Source organism: Chroicocephalus ridibundus, chromosome 9, assembly GCF_963924245.1.
Source record: "Chroicocephalus ridibundus chromosome 9, bChrRid1.1, whole genome shotgun sequence".
Classification (NCBI taxonomy): Eukaryota; Metazoa; Chordata; class Aves; order Charadriiformes; family Laridae; genus Chroicocephalus; species Chroicocephalus ridibundus.
This window is the reverse complement of record NC_086292.1, coordinates 46191726-46217738: the sequence shown is the minus strand read 5'-3', so window position 1 is coordinate 46217738 and position 26013 is coordinate 46191726. Positions and strand designations below refer to the sequence as shown.

The following is a 26013-nucleotide window of genomic DNA, read 5'->3' as shown; positions in this document are numbered from 1 at the left end:
GGAGACTAACAAAAATGCAGAGTTGTCTCGCTACATTTGGAAGGAGAGTTTAGAGATAAATGATCTATGAATTTTATGTTAATGCTTGAAGATCAGCATAGGTTTCCTTATATACTATCTGAATGAGAATCTTTGAACCCAACTGCTGCCAGACTTTAGTCAGCCTCAGGACGGGCAGTCTGCATAAAAATATACAGATCTTGCCTTGCAAACCAGGCTTCAGTTTACCAGGCAGCCACTGGTGCTCTCATACTATGTCTCTCCAAGTACCATTTTTAATAGCTGTAAGAGTATAACACTGCAAGTATGTAAGTGCTTTACCAGAAGTATCTTCAGGTCATACTCAAGCAGCTACTCAGTGGTATTAGATTCTTACACCACATCTGCCAATTTGGTATATGTGTCCAAATTTATGGTACCATCCATTTTTCTAAGATTAAAATCTAAATAGTTAGATTTGAGAATAATCTTTAAAGTGATCTAAGTTTTAATTTCCGATAGATATTGCAGGCATGTTCATTTTACGTACACGCCTACATGTTTCCTGTGTAACCTTTGACAAATAATATTCAGGTTATTCTAGGAAGAATTATGTCCCTGACTGATTGTTCTCTAATTATGCTCTCTGTTTACAATTTGCACTCCGCTCAGCTTGCGTAAGGAAAATGGGCTAGTAAGTTTTGCACTTTCCTAGTCAGTCACCTCTACTCTGTGGTTCTTGCTTGTTAGCACAATGCTGTAGTATTTTAGTATTAGTTTTAGATCCAAATTAGATCTCTCTTCACTGAAAATCCAAGAAAAACATTTCAGTTGTGCAAGCTTTCCTTTGCAAAAGCAGAGCTGTGTACGTAACTGAATTCAACAACGTGCCATGAGTACGTGTGGGTTTGGGACACGGTCCTGAAATAGGTCAAACTGTGTTCTGCCATTTAGCTCTAAATTAGTAGTATTTTTCAAGGACAGTGGGTAGTTACCTTTCCTTCCTTCTGTTTCCTTTATAACTCCTTCTGCACAGTCTTTTTTTCTTCCTTTTAAATTTTCTGGCAGTGGAATGGCACAGAGAATGTCTCAAAGTTTTGAAACTGCAGAGCGTTGCTTATTCAGAAAGCAGAACATAATAATTTTATGTAATAAAACCTTAGTGAGACCAGTTTGTATGACATTACTGTTACTTAATAGCAATGTTAATATAATTAGAAATGCCTTCATCAACTGAAATACAGAATATGCACAAGTTAGAAACATTATGACGAGTCAACTAAAATTATACCTTTTTTTCTTATAAACTCATGTCCGTTACAAGGCTACTGCATCTTGTACTTCAGGTGGGCTGAGACAGAAGCTCAAGAGTCTATACTGTAATTACAAATTCGCTTAATATTTCATTCCATGGTGTTTGATTCATTCCAGCTTTAAAAGATTCCAGTAAGAGATCCATTAACAGCGACTGGAAAATTGAGCTTCCTGGTGAGTTTCAGATCGCAGGCACTACTGTCCGGTACGTGCGAAGGGGTCTGTGGGAGAAAATCTCTGCCAAAGGACCAACTAAAATACCACTGCACTTGATGGTAACTTTATATCCTTTGTTTGTGTTTCTTAAGTGATGCAACATAAAGGGTTTATATCCTAGCTAAAAGTTAAATTTTGATTGTTTGCTTCTTCACCAGAGTTTTTTAAACTGCTGTGGTGCCTCTTTGCGTTCTTTTGCTGGAGAAACCTATGCTTCTATGTTTACAGCTCCCCATGCAAAAATAAATGATGCTCTGTTGTGGGAGAACAAGCAGTGTCCCAGTAGGCTCGTGTCCAGTTCAGGATACTCCTGTAATGTGTTGCAGACAATGTGACAGGTCCATTCTAGCAGACATAGGTTTCCAGGGGTCTTCTTTATTTCATGGACATACCTGCTCATAGAGAGGAAATGATATTTGCTGAAAAATCTTCTCAGTTGATGCCGGAACATATTCTGTATTTAAATACACTGTTGCTCTAACAGAAGAGACGTGCATTTGGGCTGCGCAGGTGATGCATTTGAACTTGACCCTCTGTAGTGACTTAGTTGCACACAGAAATGTTCTGTCTTTTCTTTATATTGTTTTTTTTTTAATTTTATGTATTTTAAGGCATTCTTGAAAGTTTTTCATAATGTTCCACATAGTCCTGTTAGCCAGGCATGTCATTTTATAAACAGTTATATGGCTGCTATATGAGAACATGAATGAGAAGTCCACAGCGGTGAGCAGACGAGGACTGTAGTCCCAGTCCTGTCACTGATGGGTGATGGAGGGACTCACGGGTCAGTCCCTTAATCTTGGTGGTAACCTTAATGTTTCTGCCTGTAAGATAGGTGTCTCATAATGCCTGTCTCATGTATGTGTTACTCCTTGAAAGTCTGCAGAAAGCTTTACAGTTTCTATAGTGAGGTTTGCATACAAACTTAGAGTATTTTAATGTATGCATTGTTTCCTGAAACGTCTTTATCCAATTACATTATTCTGTGTACTGTTTCTTTTCCTTGTGACTTTTTGCCACGTTTGTTCACTGAAGGCTGTCTGTAAGCAATGCTAAAAATCAGAAGTCTCTGCCTTTCCTCACTGGAATTTTTTGGCTTGCTGCTGTTCATTGTGCAACGTTTCATGGCCCGGTTTGAAAAGCTCAAAAGTTGCTTGAACTTTTCACACACACACAAAAAATAATACTAATACTCTGGTTTGTCAGTACTTTCCCTGTGTCAAAATATGCTGCACAGGAACATGAGGTGTTTTTTCTTTGCTTTCTCAGACAGATGAGTGAGTTTACCGGGTTCACATACAAACCACTGTAAAGCTGAATTCAGAGAGGTTACTACTGAAATAGTGGTGCAGATTTGGGTACACCGGCACCTTCCTGACTTAGCCATGTCATTCAAGGTCTGCCCACACAAGGGAAGTGTATACAGGAGCCATCTTCATCATCAGAAAAGTCAGCTTCTGCTTGACTTTGGCCTTACTTAACACAAGTCTTCCCTCCTGAAACCAGGACTCTGACAAAGCATCTTGTACTGCCAAGGTCTTCCTAACCTCATGTAAGAAAAAGAAGTTGCCCAGTTACCGTTTGTGAAGATGCTGTGTAGGGTTCCTTTGCCAGGTCTTGGAACCTTCCAGGGCGTTACTTCGTTGAGGTGTACTGCAGTAAAATCTGGTACCAGAGTTTGCAAAATTCAGCATCAGTAGAGCTTTGTTTTTAAAGAAATACTCATTTCCCCTTCATTAAGGAGTAAGCAACTAGCATAGGAAACTAGTGATTATGAAGTTCTCCATGAGTATCCTTTTCACGTACAGACCGGCGTTTTCAGCACTCATGAGCAGAGGAAATTTTCCTTCTTCACCTTCCACCCAGAAATGATTAAAAAGGAGGAAAGTAAAAGTTACCAGACCATTAAAAAAAAACATGTGGCTTAAAATCGCTGCCAGTCATAAACAAAGCACACGTGAAGTCTTTTCTTCAAATCAGATATTAATCTTTTCCTTGATACAGGGTAGTGGGTTTCATTCTTTCAACGCCAGAAAGGCAGGATGGTTACCAGTTACCTCTAAATAGAAAACTGTTGTTCAAACAGTGGTGGAATACACTGGACTGACAAAGAGCCAGAAGCTTCAGTCAATCCATTGTGACCTGCATTTGAAACCAATTATACACACATACACACACACCCCAATTATATATGGCTACGAAATTGCATGAAATTGGTTTCATATGGGCCTTTAGATTCACTAGTCTTGCACCCATATTGAGATAATAAGGATTTCTTTTTAGGAGCTGGTTTTTAATACTTGAGGCACTTCTCCAAGTGCATTTCTCTAAGTATATTTCTTGGAGAAATTAGTGTTTGTGTAACTAGGCCTGTGCTAGACCTCCTCTCGGCAACAGAGGACAACCAAACACTCCCAGAGCATAAAGATGCTTTAGACAAGACTTATTGATCAATTCTGTAGAACAAGCTGTTCGTCTCTCACGCGCTTAAACAAAGCCAGAGCAGGACTTGATTTTTTTGCCTCTGACTGCATGGTATTTCAAATTGTGTTTAAAAAAAACAACACTCATCTTTGAAACTGTAATGATGACTGGCTAGTTCCAGCCTTGATAGTCAGTTCTGGTAGTAAGGCTCCCTCTGTAGCTGAAGCAAAATCATATCTTTGCTCCCCACATCTTCTGGAAGCTGCTTTTCTGCCCAGGGCTATGCGCTGTGCAGAGCAACGCAGTGGGGCTGAGTTTGTGTAGCCCCACAGTGTTCGCTGCACAGGCCTCCGGGATGTCAGTGGCTGCAAGCTGGACCCCTTCTTTCAGCACATACGGCTATTTTTTTGGTTAAATGAGCTTTAGTGAGATATTGATTAAGTAGGAGTGATATCTGCAAATCTGAACGGGAAACAACTATTGTTGGGAGAAAGTAGCATTTGCAAATTTGCTTTTAATCAGGCGGCTGCTTGCTTCACTTATGATAGCCCTACTCAAAATATCTTATTTGATAAGGTGCTGCTCCTGTTTCAGTAGGTGACAAGAGCCAGCAGAATTCACCTGTCTAATGCTGCCGAGATTATGGGATAATAAGTCTAAGTCTAAAGCCACACCATCAGCATTACAGTAGTATTCTGTGGCATCCGTTAATAGTGCGGTAACTCAGATTCCATGGACCTCATACTCCACTGGGTATCTTCTAGACACTTCTGACTCAAGCCAGTGAAAGTGAGAAACAAATGAAGCCCAACGTGAAAATCTAAACAGGACCAGAACTGTCACCACTGTTTCACTGGGGTGAAAAACTAAGCATTTTTCTTTGTCCCTCTGTCTTTGTTAATAGTCAGTGAATTTTTGAGTAATAACACTAGAGACATCACATGTGACTCCATGGGAAATAATCAGCCTGCTGCTGGAAGCAGGTTTCACCTTCCTCTAGCAACATGCAGGGATGAAAATACATGTGTTGACAGCAGCTGTATGATATGGCTCTTCCTTGTCATCCTCAGGTTTCTGAGACAATAAAATCCTGCTCCTACAGCTTGTCAGCAGGAAGAGTCACGCTCACTTTGAGTGCCACATTTCCCAGGAGGCATGTGATTTTTTGTTTTGCATTAGTTATTTTTGCTTTGAGAAGGATCACCTTGTTCCTTCAGATGTGTTAATAAAGTTTTGTGCCTTCATACTATGGGCTGCTGCAGCCCAACTCAAATGCAACAGTAATGTTGCAGCTCACAAAATCACCGAATGGTTGGAGTCGAAGGGAACCTCTGGAGGTTGTCTCGTCCAAACTCCATGCTCAAGCAGGTCAGCGTAGAGCAGGTGGCCCGGGACCATGATCCATAAGCAGCACAGTGTTAACCCAGAACTTCCTCAGTCTCTACAAAGGTCCCCAACCATAAACCTGAGTCTCTGCATGAGGCTTGCAGACAACTTGCTTTCTGGAGAACAAGGGTAGGACAGGTATGATGAGTGATTTTTTAACTCTAGATGCTCATTAAAATAGTTATTATACGCAAATTGCTGATTTAATCCTTCCTGTTGTCTCACTATTTCTCTTTAGATAGCCAGTGGCCTGCTCATCACATTTGAGGCTTAAACAAAGTTATGCATCTAATTCCAGGTTTAGACATCTCCATGACTGTTTTAAATATTCACAAATCATAGGCAGTTATTGCATCCTGCAGATGCCCTGTTTTACCAGTACCACTGTAATTTCAGGTTTCTAGATAAAGATTTGGTTGCCTTTCACAAGGTACTTGTATTTTAGAAATAATTGGCCCGAGACAGCGTTACTGTCTCTGCAGTCTGTTGGCGTTCCCAGTACACAGTGTGTTGTAACCGCCTTTCTTTTCCTGCTGAACCAGGTGCTGTTATTTCATGACCAGAATTATGGAATTCATTATGAATACACCATTCCTGTAAACTATACTGCTGAAAACAGAAGTGAGCCAGAAAAGCAACAGGATTCTTTGTACATCTGGACGCACAGCGGATGGGAAGGGTGCAGTGTGCAGTGTGGAGGAGGTAAGGCCATTTGGAAGCTTGGTGGGACTTGCCGTACGGTGTTTGCAGACACCAGCCGCTGGAGAGGTGCTTGCAAAAGCCAGTGTTGCCAAAGCGTAAAGGAAGCTGGCCATGGGAATGGGTGTTGCTGTAATGAACTCAAATGAGACTCATTCTCACCAGCTCTCCCAGCTATCATCCACAGCCCCACAGTTAATTTTCACCCAGCATTTTGGCAGGGACACCGCTTTGTCGGCTCGTTACCGTAGGCTGGAACTGCACCTGGATTAGTGCTCCACGGATGGCTCAAGGCGCTGTGTGCAGCCCCATATCTCAAACCTCCGTCACATTCTTGGAGCAGAGTTCTCACAGGTGTTCAGGCATGTTCACTGAAAGACACTTCCTTCCCCGGGGATGAAACGGGGGCAGTGCTGCTGTGACAACTCCTGGAGATTGCGTCAGGCCCTCTTAATGTGGGGTGGGCTTTTTGGGAGCACATGAGCACATTGCAAATCACACTTTTCAGATGATCCCTAGGATGTGCTGCAGCAGATTTGCTGAAACCCGAGGGGGAATCGATGTCTGTGAAACCAGAGACTGGTTTGTCAGCCACTGTCCATTGAATTTTCAGGGCTGGAAGAAGCAGGTTTTTCCCTGAGGAAAAGGGATCATTTCCATGCATTCTGGCCAGTCTTTCTTCACCAGCAGACCAAATTATTTATCATATTATGACACGAGGAAAGAGTGTTCATCTTCACTTTTGAAGGCTCACTGCCCTCAGTGTAGTGAAATCATGGATTTATTTTTTACTGTAAATAGAACTCATTTTAAAATGGACACTTACTTTTACTCGTGTTTTAAAACAGTAATTTCTTAGAGCCATTAAACCCTCACATGAATGAGTAGGAAATTTATTTGTGACTCTTGATTTGTGTTGCAAGTCTGCCACATATTTGAATCGGATCAGTACCTGGCAACATGGTTCCCATCAGTAGTAGCTTGGATGGCAATTGACCTTTTATATTTTGGTTGTCAGAGGCTTTTACTACTTATCCAAGCTGGGAGGGGCCTTTTCCCTTCCATACAGACTTTTACAAATTTTTTATTAACAGAATTTGAGTTATTTTTTGTTATCTGCTGCAGATCATGAATAAACTCAATTTGATGCAGAATCAGGGTTAAGAAGAGGATCTGAGAGACCAAAATAATTAGCAGTAATGCAAAGTCATGGTGCAGGGATGGCATTGCATTTGTCACACCTGGTCATTGTCATGCCGCCCTGTGGCACAGCTTTCCTGGTGTCACACAGTGGAAGGCTGAACCCTGAGGGCCATGCTGCTCCATCTCGGTGAAACTCCGAGAAGAGCTGACTACTCCTGAGACGTCTCCTACTGGCAGGGGTTTTAAACTAACATACCTGGAGGACTAGAAGATGAGAAATAATTTATTTGGGTGGCTTAATTTCACCTCTTTGTGAAATACAAACAATCCCAGTTTATCACTCTTGAACCCCGGTCGCTCCTTTTCAAGCTGACTCTTTCTGAATGGGGAGCAGCAAGAGGCAGCTGTTCTGTCATTGTCACTGAGGGGTGGACAGTTACACAGCTGGAACATCTGTCCTAGGTGATTACAGGGCACAGCTACATGTGGAGGAGGAACCAGAAGTGAAAGCAAATTGTTTTCAAGGTCGTTTTCACATTAAACACTAGGAAGAGAAAATCCAGCATGTTGTTCCTGGGAAACAGTCAATTTCGCAATTATTGGAGAAAGATTTACAGCTTTTCTGAAAAAAAACAAACCAACCCAGAACAGTATGAAGGTGAGACAGAAGTGGGAAATAAGATTGCTTGCAGAGGTGGCAGGGCTGTATAGGTTACGTCTTGTAGAGAAAGTAGGGAGCTCCTAGGTTTTGAGTTTTGGTTAACGAGTTGATGTAATTTTGTTCTTAGCCACGGGTTTCCTTTTTCAGAGTTGTTTTTTATATGACTTGTAGGTGAACGGAAAACCATTGTGTCCTGTACTCGAATTATTAACAAGACCATGACACTGGTGAATGACAGTGACTGCCAACGAGCGAATCGCCCCGAGCCCCAGGTCAGGAAATGTAACACACACCCCTGCCAGTCACGGTAAGGAGTTAAAAAATAATAAAACCCAATATGCTTTTCTTTCACAAATCGCTTATTTCCAAAGCCTCCCTCTGGTGAACATGGTGAAAATGTCTAAAAGTATTGGAACGTATTGTTAGCCCTAGTAACCAGCTGTAATATTCATTTCCTTTTGTTGAGCAGGTCAGATTTTCATTACCTCTGAGTCCATTTAATTTGTGGCCAGTAAGGCCAGATTCCATGCAAGCTGCCTTCCTGCATTGCTTGGGGATAGTGTCCTTTTCCCCTTGGCTGCCTCCTGGGTGACAGAGCAACTTGAAGTATAAAGCTAGAGAAGAATGCAGTGTCTGCATATCTACTTTTTTTTTTTTTTTCTAGTCAGCACGGAGTAGGGTCTGATTAATTGTCAAACAGTGCTACAAAAACCCTCACAAACAACCCACAACCTTTAAGCTACTGCAGCTGACCTGCTGTGTTGCATGCCTGATCTGTTTTAGCGTAGTTCAGACTGGGATTCTCTCGGCAAGAAGTGTCTGTTCTTCACGTGCAATTTGTACAGTGTCTAGCAACACCTGTATAGTTTTGGAAACATACCTGAATCTTGCTGAAGTCAAGAAGTTATGATGAAACACATTTAAATGCTTTCCTCAGGACGGGTTCTTTTCCTCATCAGTAGGAGTAATTAGAGTTCTAATAGTAATAAGTTCTAAAAGTAATAGAAAGCGCTCCCTTTAATTTGGCAAGCACTTTTAGCTGAATTAATTTTGATCTGCATTGTATAAAAGAAGATGTTTCTGGCCAAAATGACAAAACACAGGAAGGCAAATTAACTTGTTCAGCTTGCGAACAAAAAAGTTCACTCTCACTCTGTAGTAACGTTTTGCATTGTGGAGACTCCACTTTTGATTGTAGTTAGAACATAACATCAATTTAGGATAAAGCTCAACAATATCTAAAAAAGCATATTCAAAACAACCTGTTAGCTGTTGCATCTTGTATAATCAGACAAGCCGGGGAAACGTACCTACAAAGCTATCCTCCTGGCAGAAACAATAGGGAAAATGAGAAAGAACACTCTTCCTTCTAATTAGGCCTGCACTCTAATCAGAGTGCCCCGAAGCAGGGAAATCCGGTGTCAGGTAATCCATCAATAAGGCTGAGCTGTTTGAGGTTTCATTTTCTGTCTGCACTGCCTGTTATTGCTGCTGTACAATATCGTGGCCATGCTGCTTTCAGTGGTACGGAAAGGTATAATGAGATACCCCACATGCTTCTAGGTGTGTAAGGAGAGCCAAACTCCCGTTTACTTCAAGGAAACAACTGTCATTTCCATGAGGAGGTTGCCTAAATTCAGTGATGCTCGGATTTCTGTCATGTCATTCTCTCAGAAAGACAGAAACAAGGAGCATCTGCTTGTTCCTCTGCCTTGGCACAAAATATTTCTTCTAGTCCTTTTGTGAAGCCATTGGGAGGATACTGGAGTGACCCCAGGCAGGTATATGGAGGGGCTCCGTGTGGAACTTACAAAGTTCTGGAAGAAGTAGGCAGCTTCTGCCTCTACTAGCTGACAGCAACAAAGGGAGGTCTTGGCCATCAGGTCTGTTAGAGCCGTAAGACCCACAGTGCTGTTTCTCAATGGGATCTCCGTGCCCCCAAGCCCTGGGTGAAGTCTCCTGTTTGTTGCACGCTTTCACCATGACGTTGCTGCCTGTCCAGAGCAGTGACAGTGGGTTATGTTAAATCTCACAAAACCTCCTGAGAACAGAAGACTCTCTTCCTATATCCAGATTGTGTTCTTCTGTGGTTTCAGGTCCAGCCCTTAATGTTATTCCAAGATATCTCTTCTTCTATATGGAGTAAGCAGGCAATTTATAGCCACAATTTAGCACAGTTGTCCCCAGGAGCAATTAGCACTGGTACTGTGACACTCTCATTGGTCCTTTTTTTGTCAGAGCAATGACAGCAAACACCAAATGTGCTTAGAACCCGGAAAGGCCACAAAATCCTTGCTGATGATCTGATAGACCACACTCTCTCACTCCCTCCGTGTAGACCACACTTTCACACTTAACATGCTTTTGACTGGAAACATTTTCAGAAGCACATTCTCTGTGCCTCTGTAGAATTTAAATTTCCACTTGCGTTTGCCCACCCAGATATTAGAAATGCATGCTTAGCATATTCTCTGACCAAGAACATCTTAAAGAAACCATTCTCTTTCACCATGTCAATGCTTTTTTTATGAGCCCTGAATTTGTTTTAGGGTTTCAAGTAAAATTATTGTAGCATCTTGTTACAATAAGGTCCTTTCCCGTTTCCACTCAGACCTAAGCCCTTTACCTGAGTGTAGAAGAAAGAACAATGCTGTCCTTTCTGTAGTAAACCTGCTCTGTGTTGCGCGTTTTGACCTACATTTACACTTCTAGTCAACATTTTAAAAGAATCGCCGTACAGAGAATTTATCTCGAGGGGAGGGTCTTATGGCCAGCACAGGACTGGGTCATAGGACGCTCAGTCTCTGTTTCTCTTTTGGATGTGTTGTGTGACTTTAATTCACTGTCCCACACTGTCCCTTTGCTTCCTCTCTCCATCCATGTGTTATCAGGATTGCAAACGCTTTGGGATGGGGTGAGATCATGTTGTATAAATGGAGGAAGAGGAGGAGGGTATTGCTGTTGAGATTGTAATAAAAATAAAAAAATAATAACCCGCGTTATATATATATAAAGTGATCTGGAGGGAAAAAAAAGGGTATGATATTAATAACAGTGTCTTTCTTCCAGCACGATCCCAAAGTGCTTTGCAAATTATATATCCCTTTGAACTTCAGCCACCTCTTGGGAGAGCCAAATAACGTGGGGCAGGGGACAGTGTTTTCATGAGGCCAAGGAGAAGATTAGAGCTCTGCAAGTGCAACCCAGCGTCTGAAAAAAACAAAGCAGGATTGAAAAAAGGATTGGATACACTGACATGTTTTAAAATTAAACGTCAGAGAAGAGAATTTTCTTAAGGGTTTTGTTGAAACTGGCAAAATAAAAGAATCTTTCATTCTTTATTATTGTTACTCTTTCACCTTTTAAAAAAATGCTTCTTTTTCTTCCTATTTTATTTTTTATGTTCCTTGACCCTCTTTTTCCATTAAATTCTTTACAGCTTCCTTTCCTGTCCCAACTGCACCCTATTAGCACCTCTTTATTCTAATCCTTTGCCTAGCTCTTTGGATATTTTTTACAAAACCCTGCTGTAACCAGATGGAATCTGGATTCTTGCATGCGGTGCGTATGGGTTGTTTCCAGCACACTGAACACCAACCCAAATATATAGGCAAACCCAGCACTCATGTTGGCACAAGACTCAGAAATCACAGATCACATCAGCTGTTATTACTGAAAACATAGGTCGGCCAGTGGCCACACACTTCAACATGCATGGTTGGGTCTATGAATATGAATCTGCTCTCCTCTAATGCAGGAAGAGAACCGAAAACACATGAAATTTCCCAACTGTTAGACTTGTAATGGCCTGTATGCAAACACTGTTAATTTACCTCCTCTTTGCTGTAATAGATTTTAATAGAGGTTGAGTTCTTACAGGGACCCGCTGTGGTGTTCCTACGCAGATGCTTAACAGCAGCATAAAAGCCAGAAATCCCTGCCTTCATCTACAGAAAACCACGGGAGACCCGAACCCTTATTTTCACTGTTTGGGACTTGAAAGTATCTACTGAGTCCAAGGGTTAGTTTTCTGCTACTACCAGCAGCATCTCATAAACTCCTTTCTGATTTTGCTCCACAGTCTCCTTCCCTCACTGGAAGGCTCTTCTGTGACCTTGCTGTTCCTGCGGGTCAGGATCTTTTATTTCCAGTCTTAATTATTCATTGTCATGTTTCAGCCATTTGTTCTTGCACCAGCTCTGTTCCTTTGCTTGTACAGTATTTTCCCTCCCTAGCTCTTTGCCTTGGGCTCAGCGCCATATGATACAGCAAACCAGCGTATCTCCTCCTTCCATCATTTTGCTGGGCTAAATCCATTACTTTTCTTTAACTTCTTATTGGATCAGAGACTGTGCATCAATTCTTCATTCCCTGGGTCACCTTCTCTACTGGTGCTCTAATTTACGTTATTTACATTCATAATTTGAGTGCATAGGTGACCAGAATTATATGGAAAAACCCAGTTTCAGTCCAGTCTAGCCCTTACACAGTTGTGTTCGTACTCTTCTGTCTTCATTGGCAGTAACTCTCCTGACACATGCTTTGCTTTTTTCATGGCTGCATCGTATTTGTGGCTTACAGTCATGCTCGATGTTTTCCTCCTCGTTTGTTTCAACACGTGAATCCTACTTTAAAACAGAAATGCTTGTTATTAGTCCCTAAGCACCTAACCTTGCACTGTATGCTAATAATTTTCATCGTGTCTCTGTTATTGCAGTACTCAGGGTTATCCAGTTCTTCCTGTATGACATCCTAATCCTCCGTTGCATTGACAACGCTTTTAGACTTTGTATTGTCAGAATTTTCCCCGATTTTTCAGCAGGTTTTTTTTTTTTCTTTTTGTGCCAAGGTCATTAATGAACATATTAAATTAGATCAAATGCAACACAGATCTTTCAGGAAGTCCACTAGTAACTAACCTAAATTCCTTTCGTACCTGATATTTCTTTACAGCACTCACTGTGGCCAGCTCTTGCCTACCATATAATTTACGCATTAATATCCTTGTTTCCCAGCACATCACCAGTTTCTCCAACTTGCATAAGTATTTCCAGCGCAGCAAAAGGAGCTCTTTACATTTCCTTTGTCTGTAAAAGCATTTATTTTAATCAAAGAAATACAGCCACTGAGTTTTTCCTGGAGGACACCCATGTTGCATCCATTTACCACTATGTCCTTGATTACTGTCTCCCTCCAAATCTGCTCTAAAAACTGGCACTCTGCTGAGGTCAGGTGTGTGGTTACACGGATCACTTCTTTCTTTCTTCTATTTCACTTTCACTTTTCTATCTGTGGACTAGAATCCAACACTGTGCTCTTCAAGGGCTCACACACCACAGTAATGCCCGCTGGGGAGAAAATGAAGCCAGTTATAAGTCAGCCAAGGTCCCAGCTGGCTCAGCACCTCACAGACCAGCCCGAAAGGTAGTGACCACTCAAAGCACGGTGCCTCACTGTGTGATGGTTGATAGTGCCCATTGCTTTAATTCCTGGTGTGATTTAGGCTCATGGTGCTTATCTGTATGACCCTTGCTGTCTGAGAGCCCACCTCTGCCTTTATATTCCACCATAGACCTGTGACAAGGCTCTGCCTGTTGAACAGTCCAAGAATATAGAAATCGGTCTGTCTCCCTAATTCTGGTCTGCACCATGTTTATTTGTGTTATCATCACATGGAGATAGGGAGCAGAACAGTTTTGAATTTATTTTGTGAGGTGAAAGTCTTGAAAACAGTAGAATTTGAGGGGGAGCAGTATGATGGAAAACTCCTGAAGAATGTTAGCAAATTACTTGCAGGGCTGTATGGAAATTATACTAAACTGGAGGGACTTACTGGGAGTGTCTGTTAACTGAAGGGACTGAGCTAGACATTTAATGGTTCCAAATGGGTATGTTCTTTGCAGTCAGACTCTTTTGGAACCTGTACAAATGTTTATCATCCATAAAGTCCAATGGCAACGAGTTCAAAACCTTATCTGTGCCTTGTGCTAAGAAACATCTCCTTTAGTGTGTTTTGAATTTGGTTACATAAAAAAAAAGAAAAGAAGGAACAGCCATGGGGAGGCTTTCAAATCATTTTAGCCTGGAAATCTGGCATAAATAGTAATGTTAGCACCCTCTGATCCAAGGAGGCACCACGTAAGAGCTCATTTTGAAGTACTTCCCAAAACTGGAGTTGGGATCTCTAGAATCAGTTTGAGCTTAATGAATTTGCCAGGACTGTGCTGGACACTGTGCAAGACACGGTGGCTGCAGGCGGCTGAGGGAGCGGGCAATGCTGCGCCCTGGTGGCTGCTCTTCAGGGAGACCATCCTGGGCTGCCGGCAGTTGGCAGCTGCAGCAGGTCTCCAGCAGGTCTTGCAGGGGTAGAAGCCAAATGCTGTAGACCAGAAAGCCTGTGACTCTTCTGGACACCTTTGTGAGTCCTGTTGTGGACACCTCTGGTTATCACGATCCACTAGAAGGAGACAAAATCCCATGCATTCCAGGTTGTAGGCAGTTCATCAAGTACTGCAACAGGCAGGCAGTAGGTAATTAGCTACTGGAAGACAAAAGGATATTTTCAGGCAAATCCAGCAACTGAACTCAATGAAGCAATTCTGGAAGATAAGTGAGAGAAGGCTTGGGAACAGGCAGAGAATAGAATGAGGAGGCCTTATTGGCTATTTACATCAAATAATTCAAGATGACTTGCTAGAGCAGAAGTTAATTCGGCATTAGTTTTCACATGGAGTCATGACACAGGTTTCTTAGCTTTGCTGCAGTCCCCCAGGCCGGCTTACATCAATGTTTTTCCCATTATAATGTTTGACTCAATAACCTTAGGGTTGAACATTTCCTTGGTTTAAAATGTTAAATGATCTGTGCTTCTTTGGTTTGAGGTTCTTCAGGCCAAGTGCAGTCTTTACCCACAAAGAAGGATTAGCAGGTTAATCTAGCAAAATACTTAATGATGAAATTCACTCCTACTGCTGCCTGCTGTAATGTTCTTCACACTCTTTGCATCGTGTGGTGTGAGCTGAGGAAAAGGCACTGCCTTCCTTGAAAGGCAGGGAATGGAGCTCGACACCAGTTGCCCCATCAAAGATACACCAGCCATGGATCAGGGTAGGGGTGCCTTGCTGCAAAAGGGCTCTGAGAGTGCTGATACTCGGTGTCTTAGTGTAGTGAGGCAGCTGCCAGCAAGAAGGACACCTACTCACACCAACACCAAACGGAGTCCTCCAAAACTGAGTGATCTGCTCAACGTGGGGGAAGGAGGAGGGAGAATGCAAAGTTATCCATTTAAAAAAAACTTCCCAAGGTACATGTAAATTATAAAACAGTGTTCTATGGTTGATCTTATAATTGGTGGGAAATTAAAAAAAATAAAGCTGTCAAAATGATAATCACTAAAGAGAAAAAGCAACCTGTGTGAGTGAAAGTTGGCAAGTCTGTTAGCAGAATGACTACTGTACTGGAAAATTACTGAGCACTGTTTATAAAGGCAATCAGACAGGAATGTTAGTCTTGGAGTCCTACTTTCGACATCAGCAGCTGTATTATTCTACTAGATTCCTGGTACTTTTTTCCCCAAAAAAACCCCACCTTCTAGTGACTGGGTGTGGCACAACCTGTTCCCAAAAGTCATGATTCACCTGATTATTTTGACCCCAGTATGGCAGAGATGCGGTGGAGAGTTTCAGAAGTGCGTAGGGAAAGATGCAATAACAGAGTGTGCGTATTTCATGTAAATCATGACTCCATTTGTAAACAGTGTTTTCTTGCTTCTACATATTCAAGCATGAACTTGGTTTGATAGCTGTAAGCAAAAAATATCTGACTGTCGATTCCATGTGACTGATTCTCAGAAATCTTTTCCAGTTCTCCTTGCTAAAATTATCCAATGTGAAATCCTGGCCCCACTGCCAGTTGGTCTGAGTTTTGCCCAACATCAGTAGAGCCACAGTTTCACCCAGGTGCCTCAGAAAGCTAAGAGCAACTTCGACATGATTTTGCACCACAAACTGGTGCTAAAGACAACCAGCGCTAACTAGACATGGAGTTATCCTCACCTCTACATTAGTGCAACAATGTATGTTAAACCCAAAGGTATGCAATAAAATCTATTAGAAATAGAACCCTCGGATTACGCTGCTTTAGATTAGCTTCTGTCACAAGTGCTTTTTCAGACAAGCTATGTCTTGTTTATTAGCAAATTTCCTCTGATACTTTATTCAGCAGTAGTACAAGCTCTTAACTAGTTGTATTTAAGAGCCAGTTCTAAAAAAATAGGTTTAATAGAAACAGAAAAATTTGTGTTATTACAAACGTCTCTTTGGTCACATCCAAGCTACTATTGTGAAAGCAGGGAAATTAATTTCACTGTAGCATTAGGGAGGGAACAAAAGTAACACAATCCCTGTAGAGAGTGGGTGCCTGTGGGAATACGTCATGGATGTTCAGCCAGAGGAACAGAACCAACCTGCAGGCACTGGTCTTCTGCAGGGCTTGAGACAGAAATAACCAGGTGAAGCTTAATGGGCTGCAGTATTTACCCTAGAACGTGTAATGGCTCTATGTTATAAGAGGCTACAAACCTCTGAAAAGTGACCTCATGTCGTTTGATTGCACTCCTCCACCCCATCCTTCAGCCTTGACCCATTTTATCTTCATAGCATTTTTTCCCAAGTCCTTAGCTACAAGGCTTCATTTGCAGACATTCATCTCCCCTGGGTTTATGTACGTAGTGCTGTAGACAATTTTTTCCCTAGAAAATGCGGGAGTCTCAGGCAAGTAGGTAGAGTGGATAATTCAAGGTTAATGACTAATCCAGACCATAGAAAGATCAAATGATGAACTGAACCTCCAAAAGATATTTCAAGTTTGCTCCAGGGGCCTGCCAGATGAGCGTTGCCAAAGCAGATTAGAAGAAGAACTCCCGATTCCTCAGCAGAGATACAGAGAGGTCAGAGGTTGAGGAAGACTCAGAAGACAAAGATTTAAAACAGCCCTCTCAGATTGCACATGCTGCCCATCCCAGCCTTTTGAGGCTGTAGAAAAATACACCCTTCTGGGCATTTTTTAGCTGGAAAGACAGCTACTGACTGGGTTAAAAAATCTGTGCTTAAAAGCTCATCACTTTCTTCCTAAACCTAACCGCGAGCAGGGATCATCTAGCTCTTGAATCTTCTATAGAGGTAAGATTACAAAGAATAATACCACGGATAAAGCCATCCCTGTGGTTGTGAGAAAGATGAGCGTGTTTGTCACATAAATCTGTACTTGTTGGAAAAATGAGAGGCTCTCCAGGGACTCTGGCTAGAGCACTCACATGGTCCAACAGAAGATAGGTTATAACCTGGGAGGGAAAAACCAAACTGAAAAGAACTGTGGTGTCAATAAATCCCTAAGATCAGTTTACAGGCTTAAAACATAACTGGAAGCCAAATGCTCCATACGATATACACAGGGCTTAGTGTACAACAGTTAATTGGCTTTGTTAATAATAGAGAGCTAGCTTGGATTTTTGAGTTAGAACACTGGAATTATTTTTTACGTTGTCATAACAAAAATACTTACCGATTTAAAAAAAAAATTAAAAGTAAGTCTCAAACACATTCAGGTGTTTTCAAAAGGTGTAATGACAGTGTAGAGAGGAAAATCTGTCTATAGTGTAATTTAGTAGTAACCATAATGTGACACTATTTGTACATCACATTTTTCTTTCTTGTCTGTATATTACTTGCAGATAGTAATTATGCTAATAACTTGCTGCACACTACCAAATATGAAACTGGCAGGAATTTTCGTATTTAATCACTTTATCCATAAATCCCTTGTCTTTCCACTTGGGATGGATGTAGTGGATCAGTACCTGAAGCTGGCCATACAGATGCCACTCTGTCAAAAAAGCTGGAGATTTCATTTTCACCATAGGCACAGCGTTGTGTTGATTCCCTGGGTTTTGGCTCACGCCCTGTGCAATCGTTCTTCTTGTGATGATGATGATTTTTTTTTTTCTGTGCCAGTTTTCCAGTTACACTCTGTCATATCAGTGCGAGAGTAGCACTAACTAGAGACCACCAAACAGGGTAAGAACGAGGCGATTTCTCCCTTCCACAAGAGCAACCAAAAAAAACAAAGGAAATTTTCCTTCCTGAAAGGAAAGTCAAACCTTACATCTTAAGGCATCTTGGAAATAGCTGGCGTGCTGCATGCTGCCCATCCTAAATGCAAGCTCACAGACAGCCTCTGCCAAAAATGTATTTTTATCTTTCTCCTTTGCTTTCAGTCCCTTTCCCTTTCTCTTTTGCCAGTAGCTGTAGATCACAGTGAGAGTACAGTGCTGAAGTGAATATTAATTCAGTGGAGCCTGTACAGAAACCGTTCCCGGCCCTGTGACTTAGATTCAGGTCATAAAGCAAAGTCACTCTTTCCCTCTCCATGCCCTTGTTGAGCAATTCCTTCACCCAGATAGATAACTCGCTCCGTGTTTGCTCTGACAGGGCAGAGCCCTGATATCAAGGGAGCCCGGCTATTAATTTTCACGAACAGTGATTTCTGCACTTCAGGGCTATTTTTGTCACCCTTTCACTCCCAGTATTCAATTACCCAGCTGGCATTTTCCCATTCCATAAGCAAAATACCAAGCACTCAGCCCCAGAGATGCGCCAAAACTACTGTCTGGAGAAACAGGTTTGGTGTCTTGCCAGCTGTTTTAGCCAACGGAAATTCACAGATGTGTCAACTGCTTTAATGCACAGAAACATTTGAGCGGGGCCCTGTTTCACAAAAGACAGGTGGCCAGCTTGCCCAATCCGTCCTGCTCAAACCAACTGGCTTCTGCCTTCACTGTTAACGCAGTCGTCAGTGCTGTCACACCAGGTCATCAGTCACAGCATTTGGCAAATGAATTCATGACAATTGCACTGAGTGAAGATGTTCCTACAAATTATGCTGGACTGATTTTTCCCCGTTCAGGAGTAGGAACATGGGAAACAGTTGTTTGATTCGGGCAGGAGAAGTTATGTGGCAAATTCAAAAGAAATGTTGTTAATAAATTGGCATGCGTGGTGCTCTGCCTGGACTACGGGAGCCTTCAGCAAAATGAAATAGTATTTCCCAGCAGACTTAGTTTTGAGAAGTCTTATTTGAGCCACGTATCATAATAGACAACCCAGGATTGGGTGACAAGTAAAAGATTCATGGTATAAGGTACTAATCTAGATGATAGTCCTAAATAACAGGCTAGAAGGTCAATTACCTGGTGAGAAAGGCATGATAGCCTTCCGGTGCGCGGCGCCTACACAGTTATTGTTCCAGTCTTTCACTCCATCCAGGAATGCCTGTAATTAGAGGGAACGTGTTCCTCATTGACAGATTGCAGGAAGCGTAAAGATCGATGCAGCTTGTCTTTGGGAAAAAAATTGTCCCTCCCTGCATACCTCCTAATTCAGATTCTTCTTAGACATTTTATTCACTGCCTTGTAGCCCAGCTCTAACCACAGCGGTGCTTCCAGCATTTGCTGGAGTCAGGAGGAGGCTTTTAGTTGGCCTTACACTGAGCTGGGAGACAGCGGGGTGGGGGTGCCTCATTCCCCTTGGGTGTCCACAGCCGGAGACTGCTCACAGCAGCAGTGCGGTCCTTATTTTGGAGGAACCCAAACACCTCACAACCTTGTGCTGGGCATTTGCCAAAGAGCCTTTAAAGACATAGCAAAGCAAACAACAAAAAAGGCCGTGTATTTGTTCCCAGCACACTTTGATCAAAGGGGAAGGAAATGGCAACTGAAATGTGCTTACAAAGTAGATGAATCCCAAAGTCTCAGAGGAACGATGAGTATAAGGAAATACCCCCTGACCCCATCCAGACTGGGTTATGACACATCCTTGTGAGCTACGGCAGCTTTGAAACAACATTGTAGGATCCTTTCTATAGGGAAAGTCTTATCTTTTTTAAGTACTCGAGCCTTGACAATTAAGTGAAGCATAATGTTTTATCTCACCAGTTTTTTAACATTCCTTCTCTGCCTTCTTTCCCAGGTGGGTGACTGGCCATTGGAGTCCCTGCTCTGCTACGTGTGAGAAAGGTGTCCAGCACCGGGAAGTGACTTGCGTTTATCAGCTGCAAAATGGCACCTACGTTAACACAAGAGACCTCTACTGCCTTGGCAACAAACCAACAACAGTACAAAGCTGTGAAGGACGGGACTGCCTTTCTATCTGGGAAGCATCAGAGTGGTCAAAGGTAGGAACCTGATACGAGAAAGGAGCCAGACTGCACACAGCTCCGGATACGCTGGCCCTAATCCAGCTACATGCTTAAAATTAAGCGTGTTGTCACAGTCAGCATACTCAGTGCCACTGGGTAGGACTGTCATTTGTTGAGATGATCGGTTTGAAACTGAGGTTTTTATTCCATACCAGAATAGTTATTAAGGCGTGTTTTAGATATCATGCTATAGTAACTATATCTTTCCATCTGAAAACTCTGACCAGCAAGGAAAAACATTTCACTGACCTGAGGCCAAAAGTGTAGTGACCCACCAGGGCTTCTGGCTCCATTTAAATGCAGTATGAAACAAATACCAGATTTATCAAGCATCTGCATGTTACAGAGAACGTACAATCTTTGGGCCCTGTCCAACCTTCTTTTGTGTAATTCCAGGAATATGGAAAAGCTGGTTATACTTTGTATAAAAGGTGATCTCCCCATAGTTGCAGAGAGTTAAGAAATTATTCTCAGATATTATAAAGGCATTTCAGAGATAAATGGTGTGTGGTCTAGACGGTTAGCCTAGATTTTGTTTAGCAACAGCGTGAACTGGGAGTACGCCTGCAGTTCACAACCAGGACTCAGCTAACGCAGGACAGCTTTGTCTGTGCCTAGTGAGTAACAGTCCTAATAGGATGTCCATGTTAGTTCTGATATTGTGTCTGCTGGGCGAATCTGAATCATGATCCTTTCACTCTTGGTGCAGTGCTTACAGCTTTACCAGTCTCATTCCAGACTGGCCGTGTGTTACGGGACCGTCCAGCAACAGTCATTTCTGTAGGAAGGACCTTTCCTTGTTATTCATCTCTGTTTTGAAACAGTGAGCTCCTGTTTCAAACACTGTCAAAGAGCTTTTGCAAAATATTATTGTTAGAAGTGTGCGTAAAAGTCACAGAAGCTCAGGATACAAGGAGTCTCGCACTGAGCAACAGTGTCTCTTAACAAACACAATGCGATTCCATTGTCCCCCTTTTGAACAGGAGAGCTTTGGCAAGTGAGATGACAGTTAAGTGAGAGGAGCGTTTCCTTTCAGTAGGACACTGTATCTGTTCACTACTGCGTGAGATTCATTTTCTTTCCGAGTTCTTTCATTTCAAAAGATGTGGAGAAACACACCAAAGTTTTAATAAGTTGTCTGGTGGGTCTTTTGTTTGTTATAGAAATAGCCCTTTCAGATGATGGCCTCTTTATTTCTTACAGCTGTACCAGCTGAACTCTTTATAGCTGAGACTATTCTTACGGTGCAGTTCCTACCTGTTTTACACGGGGAATTTTTACATGGGGACTTTTGTTAACAATCCGAGGTACTTCTCTCTCCTTTTTATGAAATGGAGTAAGTAAGTTACAGAAGACTTTTTCCAGAGTAGACATTTTCCGTATCTGTGACCACATAACTCACTTGCAACTACATAATATTTTTTCAGTAACTGGCTTACTTTTCCTTTGATAAATTTATTAACCTTTTGTCATGCCCCCTTGTGATTTTAAATTCATTCTTTTTCTGGCACATTTCTGGTATTTTGTAGCACAGTTGACTCCAGGACACATTTGATGCTCTGCCAGTTTGAACACTTCTCATAACTAGGACTTTCTTCAGTGGTAATCACTTTAATCCTTAACACTTTAATCTCATGTTGTGGAGTAAATATCACAGTAGTGGCACCATTTTATAAATCAATTTTCTCATGTATGTTTTTGAACTTTTTGGTTATACAACAAAAAACAGGTGACCACACTGATGTCTGGTCCCCAGTCAAAAATGTGTGTCTTCAAAGCAAATTCCAGTCTTCATTGGGGAAAAAATTAAGTTCCCCTTTTATTGCCAAACACTTGAGATTGTTTTGAACAAACCATTTTTAATGACAAAAATAGAGACTGTCAGAAAAAGGTGAATGTTTCTACTGTTGGGGAACTACAGTAGAAGAAAAATATGGATTTCCTTCAAATAAAGGAGCTGTATCTTAACTGCAAAGTTGTGTCGCTCCTTTACAAAACCTTGCGGGATTTGACTAAGTAATTTGTTAATAAAATAAGACTTAATGATCTCAGCTGGGCACTCAGGGACTGCGCATATTATTTAGTAGACCGCTTTGTTGTGGAATCTGTAAAATCTATATGTTAAGAAATTCTTCATGAAAACAGAGGACTTGAGGAGAGAAAAAATCTCTTAAAAGAGGGTGATTTATATGTGACCACCAAAGATCTGTTGGAAAACTTTTGCAAATGCTGTTTTGTCTAGGAAAGTATATGCCGTATTAATCTGTGAATGACTTAAAAGCTTGTGGGAAGAACAAACAGTTGGTGTTTTTCCCAGACTTGCTTGTAAAACCCACCTAGAGATTTCTCCTACTGTGAAAAATACTCCCACTTCAGTTTGATTTACTTTGAGTAAATTGAACCATTTGAAAGATTTTATATATTGTGCTTTGTAGTTTGAGATGAACAAGTGCAGCCCTGAGGAGTCCACCCTGAGGACTGAGGAAAACGATGTGTAATTTGGGAAAGTCTGTACAACTTGGGGCAAATTCATGGCTTTTCGGTACCTTTTAGGGAGCTCCAGCTTGGGATCTCTGGCAACTCCTGTGCTCTGGAATTCTGCAAAGCCTGGAAGAATTCATCCCCGTATCTAGCAGAACTATACAATTGTGCTTGTTACAAAGATGTTACATCCGTAAGGAGGTCACGCCATGAGCAGCACATAGTAAATTAAGTGGAAGGTTTCCCAGATTTTCAAGAAGTCACTTTGTAGTGCTCTGAAGTATTTAAAGGCATGTCTGTTTGCTTGCCAGCTCATAAACGCTTGTCATTCATGTCCTTAACAAGGCCAGCAGGTCAGAACTGCCTGGATTGTGTTTTTAAGACAGTTAGACAGGCATGCTGAGATTTGTCCATTTGATGTAATTTATATCAAGCTGACGCTTGTTTCCAGCATAGACCCCCTGGATGGAGAAGCTTCTTGGAACATGTTCAAAAGACCTCACAGAATATCTCATATCTTCACTATTTATTCAGTGTCAAATCAACTGTCTTTTGCACGCTGATCCCCTGAAGGGGAGAACTTGACATGCTGGAGGAGGTTAGTTTTTATCTCAGTTGGTACATATATCATTTTTCCACCCACCTGTCCCCAGTGGCTCTTCAAGAAAATTTCTCACTCGTAACCACTGAGAGGCATGAAAATGAAGAGCAGAGAGACTAGCTGTGCTGTTGTGTAGTGGCATGCACTTAGATGGCTGTGACTCTTTTTCTGAACTGGTAATTTAAAACAGGAATTCTGTTTCAGTTCATGCCAGTGTCCTTTTCCCATAAGACAAATCAAGACAAATTCTCCAGTAAAATGGAATTTCCAGCTAACCATTGGCAGAGGTAACAAATGGGTGACCAGGTAGCCCTGCTCTTTAGAAGCTACCTTCATAGTGCCCAGGCACAAAAGCATTTGTGGGCAATTTGTGCTCAGTCGCGTGAACATTTGTTAGAGCGCCCAAATGTTTGATTCAAGTCTTCCTTCAGCGACTGATTCTAGCAGCTCTAGTAGCCTGCTGCTTCCTCAGAGGACTTCAGACAGTCCCTGCTTATGCTTTTGGTGTTGAGAGATGTCTGTGTCAGAAGTCTTCAGACTGTCCCTGCTGATGTCTGTGGCTAGCTTGCTGGCCATGGTTGGGAGCTGATCACAACACCGAGCTCACTGAATAGTGCCTCTCCTGAGCTGTCCCCTTTGGACATTTGAAGTTCTTCGTCACTAACATAGCGATGAGGGTAAGGCAAAACAGAGAGTGAGGGTCACGTATGTGTTTCACATGAGAACATGTGTGAGAACTGTGACTTTGCCATCATATGTGCAAACTGTACCGCAGAAATGTGGTTGTAACAGTGGCCTCATGCTCCTGGGATTTAAAAATGCATTTATCGCCACTATTTTACTCCCATGATATATCAAGGGATGTGGCAGTTCTGCGTTGTAAATCTTGATGTGTCCTTTTTCAGTATGAAAGATGAGCTCTTAAATACAAGATTTAGTGTTTTTTTCTTCCATAACACCAATTCTAGCAAAATTCCAGCTGGTATTTTTCAAAGAGGGTTGATTTTCAGAATTGCCATTTTTCTTCAGTAAAATATTTCACAAGCTGATATCATGCTTTTCAAATTACTCTTTTGTGTTTGAAATGGGCTTAAATTATTGGGAGAAAATCTTAGGGTTATTAGTTTTCCTCTGTGTTCATAAAACCAGCTTTTCCTTTTAGCTATGTTAGCAAGATAGAAGTTATCATTTCTCGGCATCATGTAACAGAAAACAAATACCTGTTGTTTTGCAGTGCTCAGCAGACTGTGGCAAGGGCATTCAGAAAAGAACAGTGACGTGCACAAATTCGCAAGGAAAATGTGATGCAGCCACCAGGCCAAGAGATGAAGAAGAGTGTGAGGATCACACAGGCTGTTACGAATGGAAAACAGGCGATTGGTCTAAGGTAACAGTGAACACTACGTGGTGTTTTCTTTCCAAGTGCAAAGACGTTCAGAGTGCTATGCTTCCATCTGCTGCCTGTCTTAATTTGCAGTTTACATATTTGGAAAGGAAGGGTTTAACTGGTTTTGACTGGAGCTTTTGCTGTGATTTAAACTCCCCTTGTGCCGTTTATAACCCAAACGTTGCGACACAGGCTTATGGATATGACCCAGCAAGTCTTAGAGAAGTGTCACTGAGAAAGAGGGAAGTCTCATAGGGGGGCTGTGGTGAGAGTTTTGTCTCCCTCAGTGCATCAGTATGGAGCTGAGAAGAGAGCTGGACCTTAGTCTTCTTATCCCACAGGTGATAAATCTGAAGGTTTGGGAGAACTGCTGTTAAACTGAACACTACTGGGGGGGAAGCGTGGGGAAGCCCAAGCAGACTCACACAGAAACGGAGGGTAACTGAGAGCACTCACAGCTGAATTCTGTTCCTCTGCCTCGTGCAGGTCCTGCGTGCCGAGTCTGACAGTACACTATTTTATTACCACAGATGCAAGACTAGAGCTGTGCAGATGAATTTCATGTTAGTCTGAGACCTACACAGCATAGTCCAGTCCTAGACTTATTCCAACCACCTGAAATGAAAGAAAGCCGTGAACTTAAAGGCAGAGCCAAAATAATCAGTCCCTTCCTCCGGGCTGGATTTTACCTTCACTTAGGCCTGTCTAAACTTTGTTTCTCCAGTGACATCAGTGGAATTAATTCCCGAATACAGTGGATTAAACCAGAGCAGAGTGTGCTCTGTATTTGCATTCTGATCTTAAAGTAACAGGTAGTTTTGCTTGGGAAGGAGGCCTGGCAGTGTGAGAAACTCAGCCTTTGGCAGTGTAGTTCATAAAGCATCCTCTACATTACTGACTTCATGTTTGCATAAAGAACTAAAATTTCCCAGGAATATTATATTCCAGTTTGGTTTTATCTTATCTTTGTAACTGTACTGTTCTTTAAAAAGAAAGCCTACTTTGTGTTCTGGAATGTACGGCATGTGCAGAAACCACTGGGATACAGTAGTTGCGTTTTGCTTTCCAAAAACCCAAACTCCAGCAAGCAAAATCCAGTGAAACAGAGGCCCATAATGGGCAAAGTGGCTTATTTGTGATTGCATTTTTTTTACATTGTGATTAGGAATTACACATATTTATAGATATACTCTGTCATAGATACATGAATTTAGTGGTGTCAGTGCTGGGGAATGCATTAAGAACCTGCCACATACAAAAGGTCTGTATTTAAGCTGAGCCAGGAATTTGTATCACAGAATGTTTAGAGTATTGAACATTATTTTATTCATAACCTGGCACATAGAGTCTATGAAAGCTGGCCAAAACAAACAGTTCCCCTGTGTTAACAGGTGAAATAACATTATTTATTTATTTGTGGAATTTTAAAACATTTTGGCATGCAAATTGACCCGGATTCTCTTTATAGG

At 41.8% G+C, this 26013-nt stretch overlaps 1 protein-coding gene across 1 annotated transcript in view; it reads left to right on the top strand.

Annotated features, from left to right (window-relative positions):
* ADAMTS17 (ADAM metallopeptidase with thrombospondin type 1 motif 17) overlaps nt 1-26013 on the top strand; it is a 191410-nt gene that overhangs the window by 144343 nt on the left and 21054 nt on the right. The window contains exons 18-22 of the mRNA XM_063347091.1: nt 1411-1568; nt 5862-6021; nt 7994-8129; nt 19847-20051; nt 24392-24544. Coding sequence (XP_063203161.1) covers nt 1411-1568; nt 5862-6021; nt 7994-8129; nt 19847-20051; nt 24392-24544 — 812 coding nt within the window. The remainder of the gene's footprint in view (nt 1-1410; nt 1569-5861; nt 6022-7993; nt 8130-19846; nt 20052-24391; nt 24545-26013) is intronic.